Below are 21438 nucleotides of genomic sequence, written 5' to 3' on the forward strand. Positions count from 1 at the left end.
CCTTCCAACTCTGTTATTCTATTCTATTCTATTCTATTCTATTCTATTCTATTCTATTCTATTCTATTCTATTCTATTCTATTCTATTCTATTCTATTCTATTCTATTCTATTCTATTCTATTCCATTCCATTCCATTCCATTCCATTCCATTCTATTCTCTATCCGAAAAGAAAATATTATTGCATCCATGTTTTCCTTTTTTTCTGGAGATTGAAGCAGAATGTATGTGGAGATAAAAGGAAAGATTACCTCCAATTACCTTGTAAGATAGGTTTGTCTCAGAGAAAGAAACTAGCCTAAAATCATCTAGTACCTTCTGTGGCTAAAGAGCAGCCTGACTTTGGGACTTCCCAGCTCCAGTTCAATCTCTTAAACACAATGCTAATTTAATTCTATAATGAATTAATGACTTTCATTAACTCTCTAAAATGGTTAAGTGTAGTCAAGAGATGCTGTCCAATGAAGTAGAACTACTAATAATAGTATAAACTCTAAATTCCACAGTGCTTGCTGATAAGAGGAAAGGTTTTTTTTAATCTAATGTATAACACCTCACTTCTGTTGGCCTCAAATCCAGCTATAGATTAGCCAGAAATAAATGTATCATCTTCCTGGCTCTTGTACTTTCCCTCATATTGTCTAACATCTGCAGGTAGATGTAGTCAACTTTCTTTTCCTTCACACTCTGCTCTCTTCTAGATTGCCTCATCCTACTCCCCCACTTCTTCAGCAGGAAAAAAAAAACATTGCATGAATATGAAGTCAGCAGCTAAGTTTCCTGTTTCCACCAAAGTATTTCCTGTTTCTTTAAATTGTAAAAAAAAAAAGGTCTTGGTAAACTAGAGTTGTTTGGAGTTACGTTTCAGTTAATATTTTGTTTTGGAGAGGAAAGTCAACATCTTGGAGCTGTAGTACTGTACTTTTGTTGATGTTCCAGTTCTGAGCCCAAAGAACTTAAATGCTCTTTCCTTCCCATTCTAGGTTCAACTGAGTTGTGGTAGGCTTTCAAATGTGTGCTAGATCAGGGATGTCAAAGTTGCGGCGTCTTGTTGTCGTCACGTGACATATCAAGACTTTCCCCCCTTCGCTAAACCGGGGGGTGGGTGTGGCCAGCGTGTGACCCATCTGGCCCGCGGACTGTGAGTTTGACACCCCTGTGCTAGATGGCTGAGTATTGTGAGATGCATAGGGGATCCAGTCCTGCTGTATTGAAAGATGCACCAGGCTAGTGCTCTCCATGTGAAGAAGTTATTTGAATCTTCCCACAACATGGCTTCAGCATAGTATTGCTCAAAAACAATGTTCTCTTAGGGCAAGCTTAAGTGATATGATGGGAGAATACAAATAACAACTTCCTGTAGGCAATAGTAGCCAGCCAGACCTTCAGTATCAGGAAAATAAAAAGTGAGCCCTTTCATTCATTCAGACTAGAGCTGGAAGGGACCTTGGAGGTCTTCTAGTCCAACCCCCTGCCCAAGCAGGAGTCCCTATAACTTTCAGACAAGTGGTTGCCCAGTCTCTTCTTAAATACCTCCAGTGATGAAGCACCTACAACTTCTGAAGGCAAGCTGTTCCACTGGTTAATTGTTCTCACTGTTAGGAAGTTTTTCCTTAATTCCAGGTTGCTTCTCTCCTTGATTAGTTTCCATCCATTTTTTCTTGTCCAGCCCCCTGGTGCTTTGGAAAATAAGTTGACCCCCTCCTCTTTGTGGCAGCCCCTCAAATACTGGAATACTGCTATCATGTCCCTCCCTAGTCCTTCTTTTCTCTAGACTTACTATTTACTAGTTACTATTTTTGAGCCAGGTTTTACCTGATCTTTACTTCTACATTTTGTTTTTCCTGCCTGTGTAAAATCTTGCTTTTTCTCCACATTAAATTTCATTTTGTTGGATAGGCCCCGTTGTCAGCCAGTTACAAATTCATCTGGTGGTGATGTTGTCTATCCCACATTTTTCTAGTTTACCAAGAAGTAGGTTGTGGTCTACTTTGTCGAATGCCTTGCTGAAATCTAAACATACTGTGTCCAGAGCATTTTGCTAGTCTACTAATTTATGCACTTTGTCAAAGAATGACAAACCTGTGCTGGCTTTTAGTTATATATATATATATATATATATATATATATATTGTTTTTAGATGTTTGCAAATCTGTGTTTCGATTATCTTTGCCAGTATCTTTCCAAGTATTGATGTTAGGCTGATTGGTCTGTAGTTTCCTGGGTTGGTTGGTTTGTTTCTTTTTTTCAAGATGGCAACCACACCAGCTCTTTTCCAACCCTCAGGTAATTCCTCAGTGCTTCAGGATTTTTGAAAGATATGATAAAATAGTTCTGAGATAACATCTGCCAGCTCCTTCAGAACTCTGGGATGTAATCTGTCAGGTCCCAGTGATTTATATTCGTCAAGATCAGACAGGTGTTCTCTTACCATTTTCTTATTTATTTTAATCTTTATTTCTAGTCTGTTTTATGGTTATGTTTTTGGGAGATTGAACTATAGTTTCTTTTTGCATGAAGATTGGTGCAAAGAATGAGTTAAGCAGCTCTGCTTTCTCTTTACTGCCTGTTACTTCCTTGCCATCTTCTCTCTTTAGTGGACCGACTGTTTCCATGATTTTATTTCTTATTAATTTATATGTTGAAATAAACTTTTTTGACTTTTGTTGCAAGTCTTTGTTCATTCTGAGCCTTTGCAGATTCAGGCAATTTGCTGATATTCTGCCTTAGTTATGTGTTCCTTAGTTATATTGTCCTTTTTGTCTTCCAGTTTACCAGAGAGATCTTTGTGCAACCATGCTGGTTTCTTCTTGGATTCTAAGAACCCAATAGGGTAAGCCCTGTTGGGTTCTTAGAATTTGCTTAACCATTTGATTTGCTAACACAAAGTCTGTTTGACAGAATGGTTTGATGACGACGACATGTAATGGAGACTTTTGAGTGTTTAAGTTTATATTGAAAGTAATCTTTTGGATACATAGTACTAAAAGACAGGGATGGCTGTTTGAAATAAACATGAAATATAACCCCTGAAAAATTTAGAAGAGCTAATAAAACCAGCTTAGTTGATATAGGACAGGTCTTCATATTATGTTATGGTTTAGCAGTTTTCCAGGGTGAAGTAGGCTGTGCAATCACACACATCAGATAAGTTCGTGCTTACTGTGTCCAGTGGTGGGATCCTGCCAGTTTAACAACCAGTTCGGTGATCGCTTTTAACAACCAGTTCGGTGATCGCTGCGTGTGTGTGTGCAGTTTTGACAAAACTAAGCTTCCGTGTTACTTCTGGGGACTAACACAGCTGAGGCGCAGCAATCCGCTTTGCAGCGCAAATCAGCGGAAGAAGATAAATGTAAGTAAAACGCACAAGGTAGGGTGGGCAGGCCAACCTGATCGTCGGAGCTACTGGTACACCTGAACCGGTCTGAACCGTCTGAGTCCCACCCCTGACTATGTCAGACATATAATTATAATTGTTCGCATTATAAAAATGTGCAGTTACCAGAATTGTGAGGAAGGTATGTTGAATTTGAATATGATGAAAGAACCAAGGAACTGGTGAGTAGACCAGGTCCTTGCACCCTCTCTGGGTAAGGAGAGGACAGGAGATTACCCACATCTGTTCCAGATAGCTGCTCCCTGCAAAGAAACTGCAGGATAGTTTTCAATGGATTTGAATGCTGGCAGTCGAAAGGATTAGCCATCTGTCTGCAACTATGGCAGAATCTTTTAAAGGGTACTGACTGAATTTGCAAATCTCACTTTCTAATCATTTTCAAAAATTGTTCATAAACTACTTCTAAGCTATTAGAAAATTTCAGAATGACAAGTTTAAAATGCTGGGTGAGTCTAACCCTGAATGAAATAAAAATTTAATTTTAAGAATTTTAAAGTATCTAAAAATTTAGCAAAAAGCTAAAAGTTTTTGATCTTAGAAAGTGTTAACGAGACTAAGGGTCCACATAAAATGGAAATACTGAAACTGTTACAATACAATTTTGTAATTAATTATAAACAGCTTCTTGTGAGGTATAGATCCTGTTTTGGTTTTTTCAACATAGATAATTTCATGATTTCAAAAACTGGTACAGGTGGGGACTAAAGATTTTAGACTGAGGAAAGCTATATAGACCTGCAAGATGGTTATGACAATAAAAAACTGAAGCAGAATTTTGAAACAAGGAATCAGAAAATATCAACAATGTCAGTATGTCTGTTTCTATGGATAGGCTATGTCCTGTAACCTTTTTATTTTTACTTTCTTTTTTCCTTGCACTTTTTACTCCTCTCTATTTTCTATTTCTATTTTTTCTGATCTACAAAAAGCTGTGAAGCAACTAGCTTAGCATGTCAAGATTGGAGAGGCCAAAGTCTTTCGTTAAGAGTAGAGGAAAGGAAAGAAACTGCCAGTTCAGTTGTGGGTACACAGTTCAGAAAGGGCAGTGACATATTTAGAGGAAGTCTATCACGATGGTAAACAGTCTGGAAAGCAAACACTATGAAGAATAGTTAAAGGAACCAGGAATATGTAACCTACAAAAAGGAAAACTAAAACTAAAGCATTCTTCAAATATCTTAAATATTATCACACAAAAGAAGAAATGGATTTATATTTTGTTGCCTGGAGGTTGGCTCCAGAACCAATGCTTAAAATTAAAAGTTGTTAGACATTAGAAAGTACTTCCTGACTGTATGAATTGCTAGCCAGTGGAACAGTCTGCCTCATGAAGTGGCAAGTTGTGCTTCACTAGAGATCTTTAAACACAGCCTGGTCATCTGTCAAAGATGCTGTGGTGGATCCTGCATTGAGCAAAGGGTCTCTATGGTTTCTTTCAGTGCTGTGATTCATTTTTTATACTGTATACATTTGGGAAATTGTTCTGTTAGTGTTTCTCAACCTCAACAACTTTAAGATGCGTAGATTCAACTCCCAGAATTCTAAAACCAGCACGCTAGGTAGGAAATTCTGGGAGTTGAAGTCCACACAAACTTAAAGTTGTTGAGATTGACAATACTAACCTACTGGATAAGGCAAGAAGTTAAAACCCAAGTAGTAGTATCTGGAAAGGGAGCAAATTGTAAAGAATGTAGCTCTATGGTGGCTTTGTATGCTGTATATGGAATCTTTCTCCCAATCATAGACTGGCCTGGAAAAGAAGCCCAGGCAAAAGTAAAGGGAGCTTTGTGCAATCTGTGTAGTCTGCTGTTGTAGGCTGCACCTGCCACTTCAAAGAAGGAAAAGAGAAATAATCACATGACTTCCTTAGTGCTTGAGTAAACTCTTAAGACCACAAGAGCAGGATTTGGATTTTTCTAGCTTTTTAGCTGTTAGCAGTAGCTTCCAGTGTGACATTTCTAAGTCAGTGGGTAGGATTAATACCAGGTGGCAAAAAAACAAAAAGCAAAAAAACAAAACCCAAAACCCTGAACTTTAAGGCACTTCTACATATCACTGTTTCTATTTCCCATTCCATGCAGACTATTCTAAAGTTGACCAAGCTTATCAATGCTCTCTATACCCACTAATAAATGCAGGTTGGTATACATATCTACTTTCCATCCTTCTGTAACTTAACCCATTTTCTTGATTTCATGCCATTAAAAAGACTCTTTGTAAATCCTCCTTTCTTGGTGATGTGCTGATAATACTGTTACTTTGGGCTTGACACTTGACCCCCAGTGAAGTATCTGAGAGTGATTTTGAACCTGATTTCCCTCTTGCCAGTTCAATACCTTAACCACTGACAATACCATTTTAGCCTGCCCATGTCCCATCACCATGTCACTTGTGAAAGAGAAAGTCTACATGAATGTAAAAGGACTATATTGTTCCAAAGGTGGAATGTTTGGCTGTTGTTTTACCTTGATATCACTCATTTTTTTCAGGTGGAATACCTCTTGAAGAAGATATGTACAGCTATGAGCATTGAGCTTAATAGTGGGGAATTAGATGACTATTTTTCCCAAGAGACCCAGCAACAGAATGGTTTGACAGTTTGGCAATTTCTTGATTTGGTAAACTCTGGCCGATTACTGCGGGGAATTGAGCGTGAGGCCATTAGCATGGCCATTGAAGAGGTTTACCAGGAGATCATTGGGGATGTGCTCAAACAGGTAAAGAATTATCTCTTAATTAGAAGAATTGAAAAATGGCTTTAATGAGTATATAAAAAATAAACTATGGTACTACCAAGTTAAGAATAAGGCCACTGAAGGCACTGAATCAGTGATGACTACTTTATTTCCTACATTATGAGATTTAAAATAAGACAGAAAGCTGTCTTCTGTCCATGTGCTTCTGTTAAGCATCTGGCTCGGATTATGAAAAATTATGATTTGGTGGTAGCTCTTTTCTCTTTAGGAAAATCCTTGCTGTCTTGTTCCCCAACATTTGCTGGGCATTCCGGTTATCCATTGAATAACTATCAATTGGATTAATTGGATGGAAAATTTTATCTAATTTATGACAGTAATGAGAAAAGAAAAATATGGGCAAGTACGGGTAGTCCTTGGCTTACAATTCATTTAGTGACTGTTTGAGGTTACAATGGCACTGAAAGAAGTAACTTATGACTTTTTCACGACCGTTGCAGCATCACCACAGTCTCATGATCATAATTCAGATTCTCGGCATCTGACTTATATTTATGACTGTTGCAGTGTCCAGGGGCCATGTGATCAACTTTTGTGACCTTCTGACAAGCAAAGGGAATCCAGATTTTAATGGCGGAAACTAATCAAGCAGAGAAGCAATTTAGAACTAAGGAGAAATTTCCTGACAGCTAGAACAATTAATCAGTGGAACAACTTGCCTCCAGAAGTTGTGAATGCTCCAACACTGGAAATTTTTAAGAAGATGTTGGATAACCATTTGTCTGAAGTGGTGTAGGGTTTCTTGCCTGGGCAGGGGGTTGGACTAGAAGACTTCCAAGGTCCCTTCAACTCTGTTATTCTATTCTATTCTATTCTATTCTATTCTATTCTATTCTATTCTATTCTATTCTATTCTATTCTATTCTATTCTATTCTATTCTATTCTATTCTATTCTATTCTATTCTATTCTATTCTATTCACTTAACAACTGTGTTACTAACTTAACATCTGCAGTGATTCACTTAACAAATGTGGCAAGAAAAGTTGTAAAATGAGGGCAAAGCTCATTTAATAAAGGTTTCCCTTAGCAACAGAAATTTTGGGCTCAATTGGGCCCAAAATCAACGTATGATTGGGCTCAATCATACGTTGAGGATTACCTGTAAAAGAAAAGTGAAACACCTAGTTGGTTAGGGACCAGTGAATCTGCTTTGATTATGTGCAGCCTCTTACATCTCATCAGCAGAAAAAAAATCACAAGGAAGAGAAGGCTGGAGCTGGTGGTGGAGCTGGCTTGCAAGAGAGCACCTCACTCTCCTTTTGTGACCGTTATTGCACCGGAAAGCACTCTGATTGTTCAATTAGCCATACACACTTCCCTCATTGTGCCAGTAGTTAAATAGCATGATGCACCACCCTTATCTGTTCCTGTTTGGCTCACAGTCAGGAAATAAAGTTTGTTCACAGCTTTGGATTTGTTCCTGCTCCTATTTTTAAAAAGGCTTATCTGGTGCATGTAACTGAACCCTAAGACCATCCCCAGTGGTTTAAGATACCTTGAAAGGATGTGGATTTTGAGTTTTGATTTGAGGGTTTTAATTTGGGAATGATTGAGATCATCAATCCTCCACCTTGCCGCCAGCATCTCTGCACAAAGAGGAAGGAAAGCGAGTCAGCATTCCTGATAGTCACAAATCATATGAGCAGGAGCAAACCAGGGTGGAGGAGAATCAGTATATGGCACATACAGAAGCAACAAAGATTTTCAGCACAAAATCTCCATGCAAAGTGTTGATATTTTATTTTCCCCCTCTTTCATTTATCACTTGAGAACTACTATAAGGTATTGATTGTCTAGGTATTGTTCTATTGCAACATACAGTATGTTGAAATATCTTAAGTAGTTAAAAAGGCTGTTCTTACATATACAGAAAAATATAGTGGTGGAACAGACTGAAACAATTTGGGCTACAAATAGTGGATCTCTCTTCTGAACAGCCCTCTATCTATAACTCAGAACATAAAGAAATTAATCTAGGTGAGTGGGTGGGTTTCAGCCAGTTGATTTTCTAATCATGAAGAATGGTTAACAAAGAAGAATATCCAAACGTGGAACCAGCTCAATTCTTTGCAATCCAATTTGCCACTGAAGGATTTTGGGCCGTGATGGTGAACTTGTCACGCGTGCCAGAGGTGACACGCAGAGTCCTCTCTACTGGCACGCGCACAGTCGCCCCAGGTCAGATCTCTGTGGTGTTTATTTCGTGAGCTTCTGTTTCCCTGCAAACGACAAAACAGAAGTTCACAAAAGAAAGAGATCTTACCTCTTGCCGCACTGCCAGTGTTGAGATGCCCCACCTCCCGCTGGCCAGCTGGTGTTCGGGTCTCTGCTGCGCATATGCGCATGTCCATGCATGCACTCATTCGTACATGCCCATGCATGTCCGCACATGTGTGCGTTCATGCACGTGCACACACCTTTTAGTTTGGACATGCGCACGCGCAAAGTTTGTGCCTGTGTGTCTGTGTCTAAAAGGTTCGCCATCACTGGAATAGGACAAGCACTACTTAAGAAGCCTTGCATTGCCATGCGATGCATAGTATCCACATAGTTGCTTGATAATGTGTTAAATTGCATAGTTCACAGCCAGCCCACACTGTGGATGTGCCCTGGATGTGATTTGGTCTCTTTTTGTGACATAATTTGTTGTTAAATGATCTTTTGTAAAGAGCTTTTGTATAAATCTTTGATTATAATATGTGCTTTTCCTCTTCATTCCCACTATAGGGCTATCTGTGGAAGAAAGGCCACCTAAGAAGGAACTGGTGTGAGCGATGGTTTACCCTGAAGCCCGGTGATCTCTCATATTATGTGAGTGAAGAACGTAAAGAAAAGAAAGGGAGCATTTGTTTGGACAGAAATTCATGTGTGGAGGTAATTGGACATTTTTATTGCAAAAGAGCATGTTGGCCTTTTATACTTGTAATGATCACAAGTATAATATATTGTTTTATTAAGAGATTAGTAATCTTTAATCAAGGATGATTAAAGAAAACTATAGGAAAGAAATAAAGTACTTAATATTACATATACTGTAGTCACTGCAGCGAGATTGGCGCTCGCCCAATATTGGAAAACTGATCAACTGCCAACAGACCAATTGATAATCCAAAAGATCTATAATTGTGCGGAAATGGACAAACTAACATTTGAAATGAAGGATAAGGTAGACTCAAAAGGTTATATAGCGTGGAATAGGTGGTATAATTGGATAACTCGTAAAAATGAGAGTAAATGTAAAATTCTGTACGATAATAATAATTAACAAATATGCACCGTTAATAAGACAATGGACGTAAGACCAAAGTCACTTTTTTTGTGTATTCTCATCTGTATTAATATATGTATTTTGTATATACATGGTATAACATTTTACTTTTTATTTTTTATAAAGTTTTGTTTAAAAAAAAAAAAAGAGATTAGTAATGTATGTTAGTCTGATGCCAGTAAACAATTGGTCCCTCACATGTATGTGAGGAGTGGTGCTTTCTCTTCCAGCTTTAAGGCAGGTTTGAATGTGATGTTCTCCAGGATTCTCCGATCTTGAAGATAGTACAATGTGTAAAAGCCAAAATGTAAATTTCCATTAGTTCTACATTTCTAACAAGTACAAGATTTATATTTTCAAGAGTTAAAAAAAAAAAAGAAAACATGTTGTTCCCTAAACAGCACAAACTTTCTCCCCACAACAACTTTCTTCCACTCTACTCTAAACAGCAATTGCTTTTACTGAAAGTAAAAAATAAGCAGTGATTCTCTTTTCCTATCAGTAAAAATATCAGTAATGACCGAAGCCTAAAATCTCATGCAGCTTGTTGGTATTTTGTTCCTCCACTTTGATTTAGCTCTTCAAAACTTTTTAAGGTGATCTAGATTATCAATTACATCAACATTTACAGATACCAACTGGTATACATTTACATGTAAATGTATACCAGTTGGCCATACAATGGCTCAGAGGTTAAGATGCTGGATTTGTCAGCTGGAAAGCCAATAGCCCAGGTTTGAGACCAGAGCGTTGCATGATGGGGTAAGCTCTCATCCTAGCTCCTGCTAACCTAGCAATTCAAAAGCAGGCAAATGCGAGTATATAAATAGGTACCCACTTAGGTGGGAAGGTAGCACTCAGTGATGTCATGCTGACCATATGACCATGGAAATGTCTTTGGACAGCCCTGGCTCAATAGCCCTTGAATGGAGATGAGCGCCACCTCCTATAATAGGCAACAGCTAATGGAGTAAAATCCACAGAGCCTCCTACCAATTGAAAAATAATTGTGTATTATCCACTGTGAATATTGATTCAGCCTCTCATCAATTTGTCCCACCATTGCCCCCCCCCCAAAAAAAAAGCAGCAGAAAAGAGGCAGTTTGTTTTCTCCAAAGGAGAAAATCAATGCATTTTTTGTACTGAAGATGAACCCAATAAGAAACATGGGTTGAGGCACAACAGAACTGGAATAATATGAATAAATCAAATCCTGCTGCAATAGTCCAGGACCCAGAAGAGAAACAAGCCATCATAGACTTTATTTGGTCCACAATGAACATGGAAATTTCAGATAGATCATTTTTATCCTTTCATTCCACAGACCGTACCCCAACAGTTTTAGCTAGGATATAGACAGAAAAGCAACTACTAAAGTTCCTGGCTTACCAACACAAAGACGCCTCCAATAAATAAGGCAAAAGAGGCAAGAACCAAATAAAACATCCTTCAAATTAATTCCACTACCTCACTGGAGGGAAGGTGACTGCAGAAATTTAATGCAGCTGGAGTGGGAATTTGAATGAATTCTGCTCTAGTATTCACAAAACCAAGAGACAGATTTCCAACAATCCTCTTAAAGTAAAGAGAAGTAGTAAGATAACATGCACAACTGGCAAGTGGGGCACTTCTGATTCCAAATTTATTGTCAGCCCTTCAAGGTAGACCAGACTAAGAAACCAAGTTATGAATGCAAATGCTACTTTTAATATCAGGTAGTTATAATAAGAACCAGTTTGGTCTTGTGGTTAAGGCTCAGGCTAGAAGCCAGGAGACTGAGAGTTCTAGTCCCACTTTAGGCATAAAGGCAGGAGGGCCAGTCACTGTCTCTTGCCCAACCCACCTCACAAGGTTTTTGTTGTGGAGAAAATAAGAGAAGTATTGTATGTATTAACTGATTTGAGTTATTTATAGTAATAATAGGCAGGAAATAAATATATAAAGAAAATAAAAAGATCACAGAATTTTGCAAGTCTGAATGTGACTCCCCCCTCCCTCCCTCAGGAGACTTTTTCAAATTACATTTCTGCTTCAGACTCTCATTTATTTTATCTGACTGTTGTTTTGGTTGCTGTTCTTCCTCCTCCTTGGGGTTATTCCTTCAGCCCATTACAATTATGGAACACAGAATTATTTCTGTGGAGGCACCTTGACTGGAAGGAATATTAATATCCCTAGTGATCCTTACATATCCAAAATAGTAAACAAGCTGAAGATATTCAAGGCATAGATAATTCTAATCAAACAAATCAAACAATCACCACATTCATTGCCTTTTAAAATTCTGTCTATAAAAACATTTATTTACAAATTTCTTAAATCTAGAATCAGAAGTCTAAATAGAATTCCCAAGAAGGTAGATTTTATATTCTGGAAACTCAAATATCCAGTTAGTTGAGCGTTAACATTTCTGAACTGTTGGCAAATATTAATAATTACACTGTCCATATTGTGCTCAGAGAATAATTGACAGTATATTTTTGATAGTTGTGAGCTTTTAGCTTCTGTCACTGGACAATGTAAAAATTATGAGATCAATCTTGCCCTGTTAACATGGTCACCAGCCTAGTTATTGCATTTTGTATAATTTATAACTATAAGAAGTAACTAAAACATGAAAACATGCTTCGCTAGAAATTGTTCAATATGGGAAGAAAAATTGTTTCATATGGGAAGAAAAAGATATATTTTATTTTAAAAATAAAGGAAAAGAGCACTTTAAAATGCACAGTTCTATTCAAAGATGGCAGAATATCTCAAAATAATTTCAAAAAGTAACTAAAAGTTATAGGAAGCTTGTAATACAATTTGTAGATTGGAATTCAGGTCATTAGACTGAATAACAGATGCCATTATAAATTTATTCATCTTGAGGTACCACAAGGATCTCAATTGTTTTGCTATAACTGTCAGCCTCATCAGGTACACCAGACCAGAAAATGACTTCACATGAAGGCTAAACTACTTTTATTGAATTAGTTATAATAAAATAATCATGGAAGCCTGATTGTGTTGCACTTTCTCCCCGTTCAAACACTCAAGCAAATTAGGGATGCTTCTCTTTGAGTGACTTCTAAATGTTACATCTTTGCTCTTGTTAAAAAATGTTTCAGTTCCTATTTTCCTAGGTAATGTTCTTGAACATTTCTGCCTAGGTCACCTTCCTTACTGTAATAAACCAATTTAGCTATCCCCACTCCAAATACAATTTGCATTTCTGAGAAACTCTCAGTTCTGAAGGAAGTATTTGCTTATCAGCATATTACACTGCTCAAAAAAATAAAGGGAACACAAGCAGAAGACATCCGAGATCTGAATGAATGAAATAGCCTTATTAAATACTTTGTTCGTTACATACAGTAGTTTTGTGTTCCCTTTAGTTGTTTGAGCAGTGTATAAACTACTGTATGTAAAGAATAAAGTATTTAATAAGGCTATTTCATTCATTCAGATCTCGGATGTCTTCTGCTTGTGTTCCCTTTATTTTTTTGAGCAGTATATTATTTTTGTCATGTCATTTACATATTCTGGCTAAAATTAAGAGATTGACAAGAACTAGGAATTGAATATGGACTCAGGCCCGTTTATATAAAAGTGGAGAAATGAGGGGCAAATTTTCCATTAGAAAAAAAAAGGATTCAAAGAGGAATTTGAATTGAGAAACATCATTTTCTAAGGTTTTCCCAATTATTCTACTCCTGTGATAAACAAGAGTATCACTTCAGTCATTAGGAGATTAACATAGTGATGTTAATATGCTTAAAGTTATCCCAATGAGCTAAAAAAGGCTATTTGTGTGGCCTGTCTGCCACACAACCACATTGTAATTGGAATGTGTTTGTTCTTAACTTGGGAGACGACATAGGAAAGGGAACCATCTTCAACTAGTTGGGAGTAACATATTTTATGCTTATTAATAACGAAGTCTCCACTGTTGCACTTGAGATTATAGCTCAAATTTCACTTCTTTCCTGATTCAAAGATTTTGCCTGATAAAGATGGGAAACGTTGTATGTTCTGTGTGAAAACATCTTCACGGACCTATGAAATGAGTGCCTCAGATACCAAGCAAAGACAGGAGTGGACATTGGGTGAGTTATTCTCATGGTGCTTTGCATTGCTGCATCCTGGTTCTCCCTTAAGATGATCTGAGATGAAGAAGTTGAACTGCTTAATAATAAGTCTGTCATTTTTTTAGGCAGACTTGTTTATGGACTGGCCATCTTCTTGTAGAGCATGACTGAATTTAATCGGATTGCTAGTATTTTTACCAAAGGTTAAAAAGCATCTGTGCTTTAGATTTAGCGTCAATGTCGGAACTAGCTTCGGATTTGAACGCAGGTTTTTTTAACAGTGTTCTTTTGGAGATCTTTATAGAGATCCTTGTGGAGACCCCAAATTAAACAAGTATGAAGTAGCTTTTTTTGCCTCAATTTGAAATAAAGTTTCCTTGAGAAGACTGTTCCGCAGTAGAATTGCAAAGTCATTTTAAAAAAATATAGTAATTCTGTTAAAATTCTATTACAATAAAAATTAATACAAATTAAAAGAAAAGAAATATTTCTCAAACTACACTGAGTTGTGTAAACTTGTCTATTCACAGTGGCCACTTTTGCAGCTCTGGCAAAAGTGGACACTGTTTTGGCAAATTGCAGCATATTGATCTAAAACTTGTGATTGACTGATTTTATATCCTGAGGCAAAAGGTGTTCCTTAAGGTCTATGATTAAGAGAGCAAAAGTTTGGAGCCCTGCTGATGGTTCTGTTCCTTTGGCAGCCATCCAGATGGCAATCCGTCTCCAAGCAGAAGGTAAGAAGTCTCTGCACAAGGACTTAAAGCAGAAGAGGAGGGAGCAGCGGGAGCAGCGAGAACGAAAGAAGGCTGCCAAGGAAGAGGAAATGCAACGCCTGAAGCAGCTTCAGGAAGAAAAGGAGCGCAAGCTGCAGGAATTGGAGCTGCTCAAAGAGGCTCAAAAGCAAGCAGAACTTTTACTCCAGGAAGAAGAGCAACAGCGCCAGCAGCAACATGAGGAGATGCAGAAGATGTTGGAAATTCAGCTCCAGGAAGCAGAACAAGTATGCACACTCAAAGCAGACCCTTGGGAGATACATAGCCTGTTAAAGATATTATATCAATCAATGAAACAGAAATGATTAGAATCTTATGCCATTTTTGAATGGCTTGTTCAGCTCCACAGCTTCTTCTCATGTAAAACATGTTCTTGGGGACATTTAGAATAAATTTTCTGGTTGAGTTAGAATGCATCTATTTGAAATGCAAACAATAATGGAAGCTGGCCTTACTTAACTAAAGTTGAACATTATAATTTAATTGCCTAATAACTGTAAACATGGCCTTCTTATGATATCCCTAAATAGCTAAGGGCAGACAAACAGATGGAGAGTAAAAGAGAGTGGGGGGGGGGAGAAAGTAATGGGCAAACATGTTGTATGATCACACAGAATGTGGTAAAGGGGAATATACAGTCTCAGCCAGTTTCTTATGTAGGCCTAAGGAAGCAGACTAAATATTTATGGCTTATTACCGTACAGGTTGTAACATGCTTCTTAATAACACTGTGAACTGGTAAATTGCTTGCCTTCATGGATAGGTTCACTATAAATATGGACCTGCCCTGAACTACTTCCTGTTGTCTTGACATTTTTAATGCAGACAAAGCTCTAAAAGGAATTGCCGTGCATCAGGTAGTACTCTGACTCTGTATGAAATGAACAGTAGCAGAAAAGAATGTTAAATTTGTACAGTAGAACATTCTGAACAGTCAATTTATCCAACGTAGGATAACAGTGACCTCTGTCTGCCAAAAAGCGTAATGCAAAAGCCTTAAATGCTAGCATAGCAAGGGTCTGCAACCTTAAATACTCAAAGAGCCATTTGGACACGTTTCCCACAGAAAAGAAAACACAGGAGCCACAAAACCTGAGTGGGCGTGGCCAACTCGATGTCACTCACTTCCACCAGTCACATGACCTCCCCCAGCCATGCCTACCCAGCCAGTCATTAGGGCAGAGAACCGATTGTTAAAAAACACCGGGAACCACAAAATCCTTTTGACATATCTCTCTCTTCCCTCTCCCTGTATCTCTCTATGTCTCTCTGTCTCCCCCTCTCTCTGTATCTCTCTGTCTCTGCCCTGGCTGCTTCTCCCATCCTCCACGGTCGCCCTTACCTTCTCAAGCCAGGCAAAGAGTGACTGGGAGGGAAGGGTGAGGGGCGGGGTCAGCCAGTGGTGAGATCACCTGACAGGGAGCCACAGCAGAGGGCCCAAAGAGCCGCATGCGGCTCCGGAGCCACAGGTTGCTGACCCCTGGCCTAGTCTAGTGTTCTAAATGTGGGACTAAGAAGTCACTTGCTCTTCTTCAACCTACCACATAGGATTGCTGGTTTGGGAAACAAGAAATGGAGGAAATAATGCAATATAAACTCTGTTGATCTTCTTGAGGGAAGGTGTGCTATAAATCTAAAGATTAATTAAGGTTCTATGATCTAGGATTGAGTGATTTACCTGTTTTGGGTAACGCTATATCATTTGCACAAATAGGCGTATAGATTTAGCTTTAACACTAGAGGCCCAAGGAACCTCAATGAATAAGAGCATCTTCCATCAGTTTTGACTGGTCTTACTATTGCAGATTCTCTTGGGCAAATCTCTGCCACAAGAAGTCCAAATTCAGTTACTGCAAAGTGCAATGTATGGGTTTACCTTGTGGCTTTAAAGAGGCTGCAGCTATATCAGAATTTTGTGACTATATTTAGTGGAGTCTCTTACTGGGCACTAAAAATTGAAGATTGTGTATTGTATTAGTACCTGATTTGCTGCTTAGTCATTTTCAAGGATGTATTACTGAAAGAGTGCAGAGAAGAGCAACAAAGATGATTAGGGGACTGGAGGCTAAACATATGAAGAATGGTTACAGGAATTGGTCTAGTTTAATGAAAAGAAGGACTAGGGGTGACATGAATGCAGTGTTCCAATATCTCAGGGAGTACCACAAAGAAGAGGGAGTCAAACTATTATCCAAAGCACCTGAGGGCAGGACAAGAAGCAATGGGTGGAAACTAATCAAGGAGAGAAGAAACCTAGAAGTAAGAAGAAATTTCCTGACAGTTAGAACAATTAATCAGTGGGACAACTTGCCTCCAGAAGTTGTGAATGCTCCAACATGGATGTTTTTAAGAAGAGATTGGATAACCATTTGTCTGAAGTGGTATGGAGTTTTCTGCCTAAGGAAGGGGTTGGACTAGAAGACCTCCAAGGTCCCTTCCAACTCTGTAATTCAATTTTTTTAATTGTTTGTTAGACCTTAAATAGATCATGAAAATATTATTTTAAGGAACCCCCAATTTCCATGTAGGTTTCTTAGGCCTTTTCACTTTAAGAACAAACCCTCCTAATTGTTCTCCTGAATGCTAATATTGAACCAGTCGTTGAGTGTAGGTGGCCATTCTCTTGTACGATAAACTTCTAGTAGCGCTTAGGTTGGGCCCCATTGTAGAGTGTTTACACTCAGCTTTAGAAACCTACTTACTCCCCTAAGCATTCTTATGATCTTATCAGCTGCTACTTTTAATGGTTCGTTTGAACACTTTTACTGATTTCTATGACTTAATGGCCTTAAAACTGTTATAAAACAATTCCTGCAGAAGATGTAATTACATAATCATTAAGAGTCAACATGAACTTGATAGCACATCATTCTTTTTTAAAATCAAAATTGTTTATAAGTCATAATAACATTTCCATAAGTTTTGCCCCACATGATATATTTGGAGCCATGACCTGTTTAATTTTTTTTTATACATATCATCATTAGTGACTTATATTTGCCTTCTCCAGATATGGTGGACTCATCATCTCCACCCACCGTTATAATCTAGTAACCTAAAATGTGGCAGGTTAATGGGTGTGTGTGGGTTATATATATGGAAAATAACATTGTTGGTGTCCAGATAAAACAAGAGACTTTACCAGTTACCAACTTCACCAGCTATTGCTGAGGACTAGGTTGCTTTTAGCCCCGTGCTGTTAGCCAGGATACATTCTGGCTGCTTTTAGTCCAGTGCTGTTAGCCGGGATACATTCTGGCTGCTCACTGCCTTTACTTCACCCACCTGCAGGCTCGGGCTTCCATGCAAGCAGAGATGGTTCTGAAGGAGGCAGAGGCAGAACGTCAGCGCAAGCGCATCGCAGAGCTGGAAGACATGCAGCAACGACTCCAAGATGCTCTGCAGCAGGAGATTAAAGCTCGTCAAGATGAAGAGTCTGTGAGATATGAACAGGCCAGGTAGCATTTGCTGAATAGCACTGATATATTGTAACTTCTGGGAGGAATTGGGTTAATAAGAAAAGCAAATAAGAAAAGACAAAAGATTTTGGTGACATTTTATGTATTGAATCTATTTTTACGACATTCCTACTTTGAAATATCTCAAAGGCAGTATATAATTATGTACCTAATTAAAGTGGAGGAAAAACATTGAAATATTAGCAAATGAAATTATAATAAATAAAAACATTAGGCGTAAAAGATATGTAACAAAAACATAAGAAGAGAGAAAGGTACTTTTCACAGGAAAAGCCTGAATGAAAAGGTGGGTCATCAAGAGTGCTAAAATACAAGCATCTCCCAAATGCCAGGGTGTTAACGTGGGTACCACCACAGAGGAACTGCTCATTTGAATAGAGATGGTGCAAGATGATACAGAGAAAGACCAGAGAAGAAGCAGGTGTGAATTCCTTAAAAAGAGAATTCCCAGCAAATTCTTTCTGCCTCACTTTATGATACCACAAGTGACCGTTCCAGTGGTGGGTTGCCCCTGGTTCGCACCGGTTCTATAGAACTGGTAGTAAAACCGGCGGGAGGCCCCGCCCACTGACCCTGACCTCATCAAAATGCTTCTGCACTTGCGCAGAAGAGCGCGCGCACGGCCCCGTTGCGAATCGGTAGCAAAGGTAAGTAGAACCCACCCCTGGATCGTTCCCAGAGAGGAGGCAATCTGTTCCTTTTGCAGAGCAGAATTACTAATTTCCTTCACAGTGTTATGGGTTGCTTATGAATCATGGGACTAACTCAAACTTTAGACACTAAATCACTCACAGAATGAGAATGAACTAAATCCTGTATAACTTTGTTAGATTGCTGGCAGAGGAGGAGGAAAAACTGAAGCAGTTGATGAAATTGAAGGAAGAACAGGAAGAATACATTATCAAAGCCCAACATGAAAAACTGGCTCTCAAGCAAGAGATGGAAAGCAAGAGCAAGTTTCTGGAAGAAACTAAACTGCAGTTGGAAGAAGTCAGATTTAATAGGGAGAGGATGGACCAAGATGTCATGGTAAGCACTGGAGCTGTGCCTGTTTTTACCTCTTTTGAAGTGGTTTTATTTTTTTTTAAACCAAGGGTTTTTATCCCCCATTTCATACCCTATAGCAGCAATTCCCAATCTTTTTGATACGAGGAACCAGTTTCATGGAAGACAATTTTTCCAGGGACTGAGAGGGAGGGGGAAGGAGCACACAACCTAAATCCCACGCATGCACAGTTTTGCTCGCCCATAGCTCATCTCCAGTTGTGCTGCCTGGTTCCTAACAGTACACAGATCGGTACCAGTCTGTGACCCGGGGATTGGGGACCCCTGCTTATGAAATATGCTATTCCCAGAGGTGAGGCAAACCTCCACTTTTTTAATTTTCCAAAAAAAGTGTTAAAATCTAGCTTTACCAATAATCTTGAGGGCCTAAAAGTATAATGCAGTCCTGGGGATGGCTGGTGGCCTGAGGACCAGGGTTGGGTTCTAAATTTTTTTTACTACTGGTTCTGTGGGCGTGGCTTATTTTGTGGGTGTGGCTTGGAGGTCATGTGACTAGGTGGGCGTAGCTAGCTGGTCAGAGTCATTTCTGGAAGGTCCTCGCACTTACGACCAGTCCTCGCACTTACGACCCGACTCATTTGTTTGCTTTTAACACTGATCAGCTGTAGGACAGCCCTTTGAAGCCCTGCGACAAGAGTTTAAACAGTTTTTTTCCCTCTAGTCATCAGCTGGGACTCAGGAAGCAGCAATAGATTGGGGGTGGGACCAAATAAAAGGTAAGAATAACGTGGGTGGGGGGGAGAGTGGGGGGGGAGAGCCGGTTCGGTGACGTCATATCGTCACCGCTACTGGCTCGGCCGAACCGGACCAAACCGGTAGGAACCCACCACTGCTGAGGACACTCCCATTCCCTTTTTAACCTCCTAGACTTTTGAATTTTGTACATTGAGTTTATCTTTACTTGGAAGTTTTAACCTTTTTGTTTGTGCTTTTATTTATGTATTTATGTGATTTTATTAAATGCTGTAAAATGCCCCGGATTATTTAGGTGAGATGGGGCATGTAGAAATTAAACAAACAAACAAATACATGCATACATACCAACATACATGTAGGCAGACCTTCCATGTCATTCTGTATTGCTGTAGCTAACATTTCCATTTTAAACACTTTGCTTAATATTGAAATAAATGAGGTTACTGTATCAAAATATTCTTAGATTTTACACTTTTAAAGTGTTAATCTGAGTGCTCTTACAAGTGCTGTTGCTGGTATTATTATGTTATTAAAACGACCAAAAGATTTTTACATTTTTATTTTTAAAATAGTTAAATATGTAATTTTAAAATATATTATTATGCATTCATTTACTATCAATTAATTTATGCAATCTAAGCTAAAGAGTTCCCAGGCAGAGAGCAAATACACTATAGAAACGGTGATCTCAGATGCGTACCTCCACTGTAATTGAATGTTCAGATAGTAGTTTCAAAACCAAACTTCGTAAATAGTTGTTGCATTGATTCAGTTGGTCAGTCGGAATGATTCAAATTGATACATATATTGAAAAATCTGCAACTTAAACAGTGTTGTAGAGGTTTGAATTAATTCAGTAAGATTGATATGATTCATTGAATTGATTTAGTGAAACTATTAGAATCAATGTTTACAAATCTACTAAATGCTGCTATTTTTCTGCTATACAAGTGGAGTAGTTTGGCCAGCCATACTTCATGGAATTCATTACTTCCTTGGTACTTTCAAGTACTGAGTACTATTACTACAAATATTTTTATTTGTTTGCTTAACTAAATACTTTCAAGTACAGGTTCTTTGGGAGGGGCAGGGGCTAAACTGAGAAGTCAAAAACAAATGTTCCAGAAAAAATTACAGTCAAATTGCCTCCTATTATGCCAAGAAAAATGTATGGGTGCATTCATGTAAATCATCAGGACTTGAGCTAATTTAAGGTGATTTTACTTTAATCTCATTGTGAGTTAACAATGTTATACCACTAGATGGCATGCACTAGCCTGTTACAGTATTCTGTTTTTAAAAAATTAAAAGATTTTTAAAAATGCCAAGATCTCAGGAAAGCAGAAATCTCAAAAAAAATCATCCTCTTATACAGATTTGGCCATTTAATCTTTAAAACTGAAAATAATTATTTAAAAGACATTTTAATTCTAAAGTTTGTATTGTAGGGCTTACAGTGCATGAAACTGGGTAATTATGCCCACCACTTGAAAAAATTGCATTATTCCACTCAAGAATAGTTTCAGATTTCTTTGCATTTTCAATAGCATCTGCTGTAAAGAATTAAAGAACTGCAACTAAGCATACTTTTAGATAAATGTGGCTGCAAATTGAGATAGAAGATCAGATTTTTCCCTAAGGATGTTCCAAAATGGGTAAACTGTTCTAGTGTCAGCCCTTCAAGAGAGAACCAGATCAGGAAACTCACTCCACATGATCAGAACCAGTGGTGGGTTGCTCCTGGTTCTTTAGAACCGGTAGTAAAAGTGGGGGGAGGCTCTGCCCACTCACCCGGACATCATAATTGACAATCTGCACATGCGCAGAAGTGCGCGTACTCCCATTGTGAACCGGTAGTAAAGGTAAGTAGAACCTACCCCTGATCAGAACTATACTTTATTGAAACAGGTTATTATATTACAAAA

The 21438-nt window shown here is 38.4% G+C and overlaps 1 protein-coding gene across 1 annotated transcript in view; it reads left to right on the top strand.

Moving 5' to 3' along the window:
* DEF6 (DEF6 guanine nucleotide exchange factor) overlaps positions 1-21438 on the top strand; it is a 52744-nt gene that overhangs the window by 27591 nt on the left and 3715 nt on the right. The window contains exons 4-9 of the mRNA XM_070939721.1: positions 5888-6115; positions 8884-9030; positions 13407-13515; positions 14202-14500; positions 17565-17731; positions 18583-18781. Of these exons, the coding sequence (XP_070795822.1) occupies positions 5888-6115; positions 8884-9030; positions 13407-13515; positions 14202-14500; positions 17565-17731; positions 18583-18781 (1149 nt within the window). The remainder of the gene's footprint in view (positions 1-5887; positions 6116-8883; positions 9031-13406; positions 13516-14201; positions 14501-17564; positions 17732-18582; positions 18782-21438) is intronic.

This window comes from Pituophis catenifer, unplaced genomic scaffold (assembly GCF_029215685.1).
Source record: "Pituophis catenifer annectens isolate HBS135680 unplaced genomic scaffold, rPitCat1.0.hap2 SCAF_3, whole genome shotgun sequence".
Taxonomy (NCBI): Eukaryota; Metazoa; Chordata; class Lepidosauria; order Squamata; family Colubridae; genus Pituophis; species Pituophis catenifer.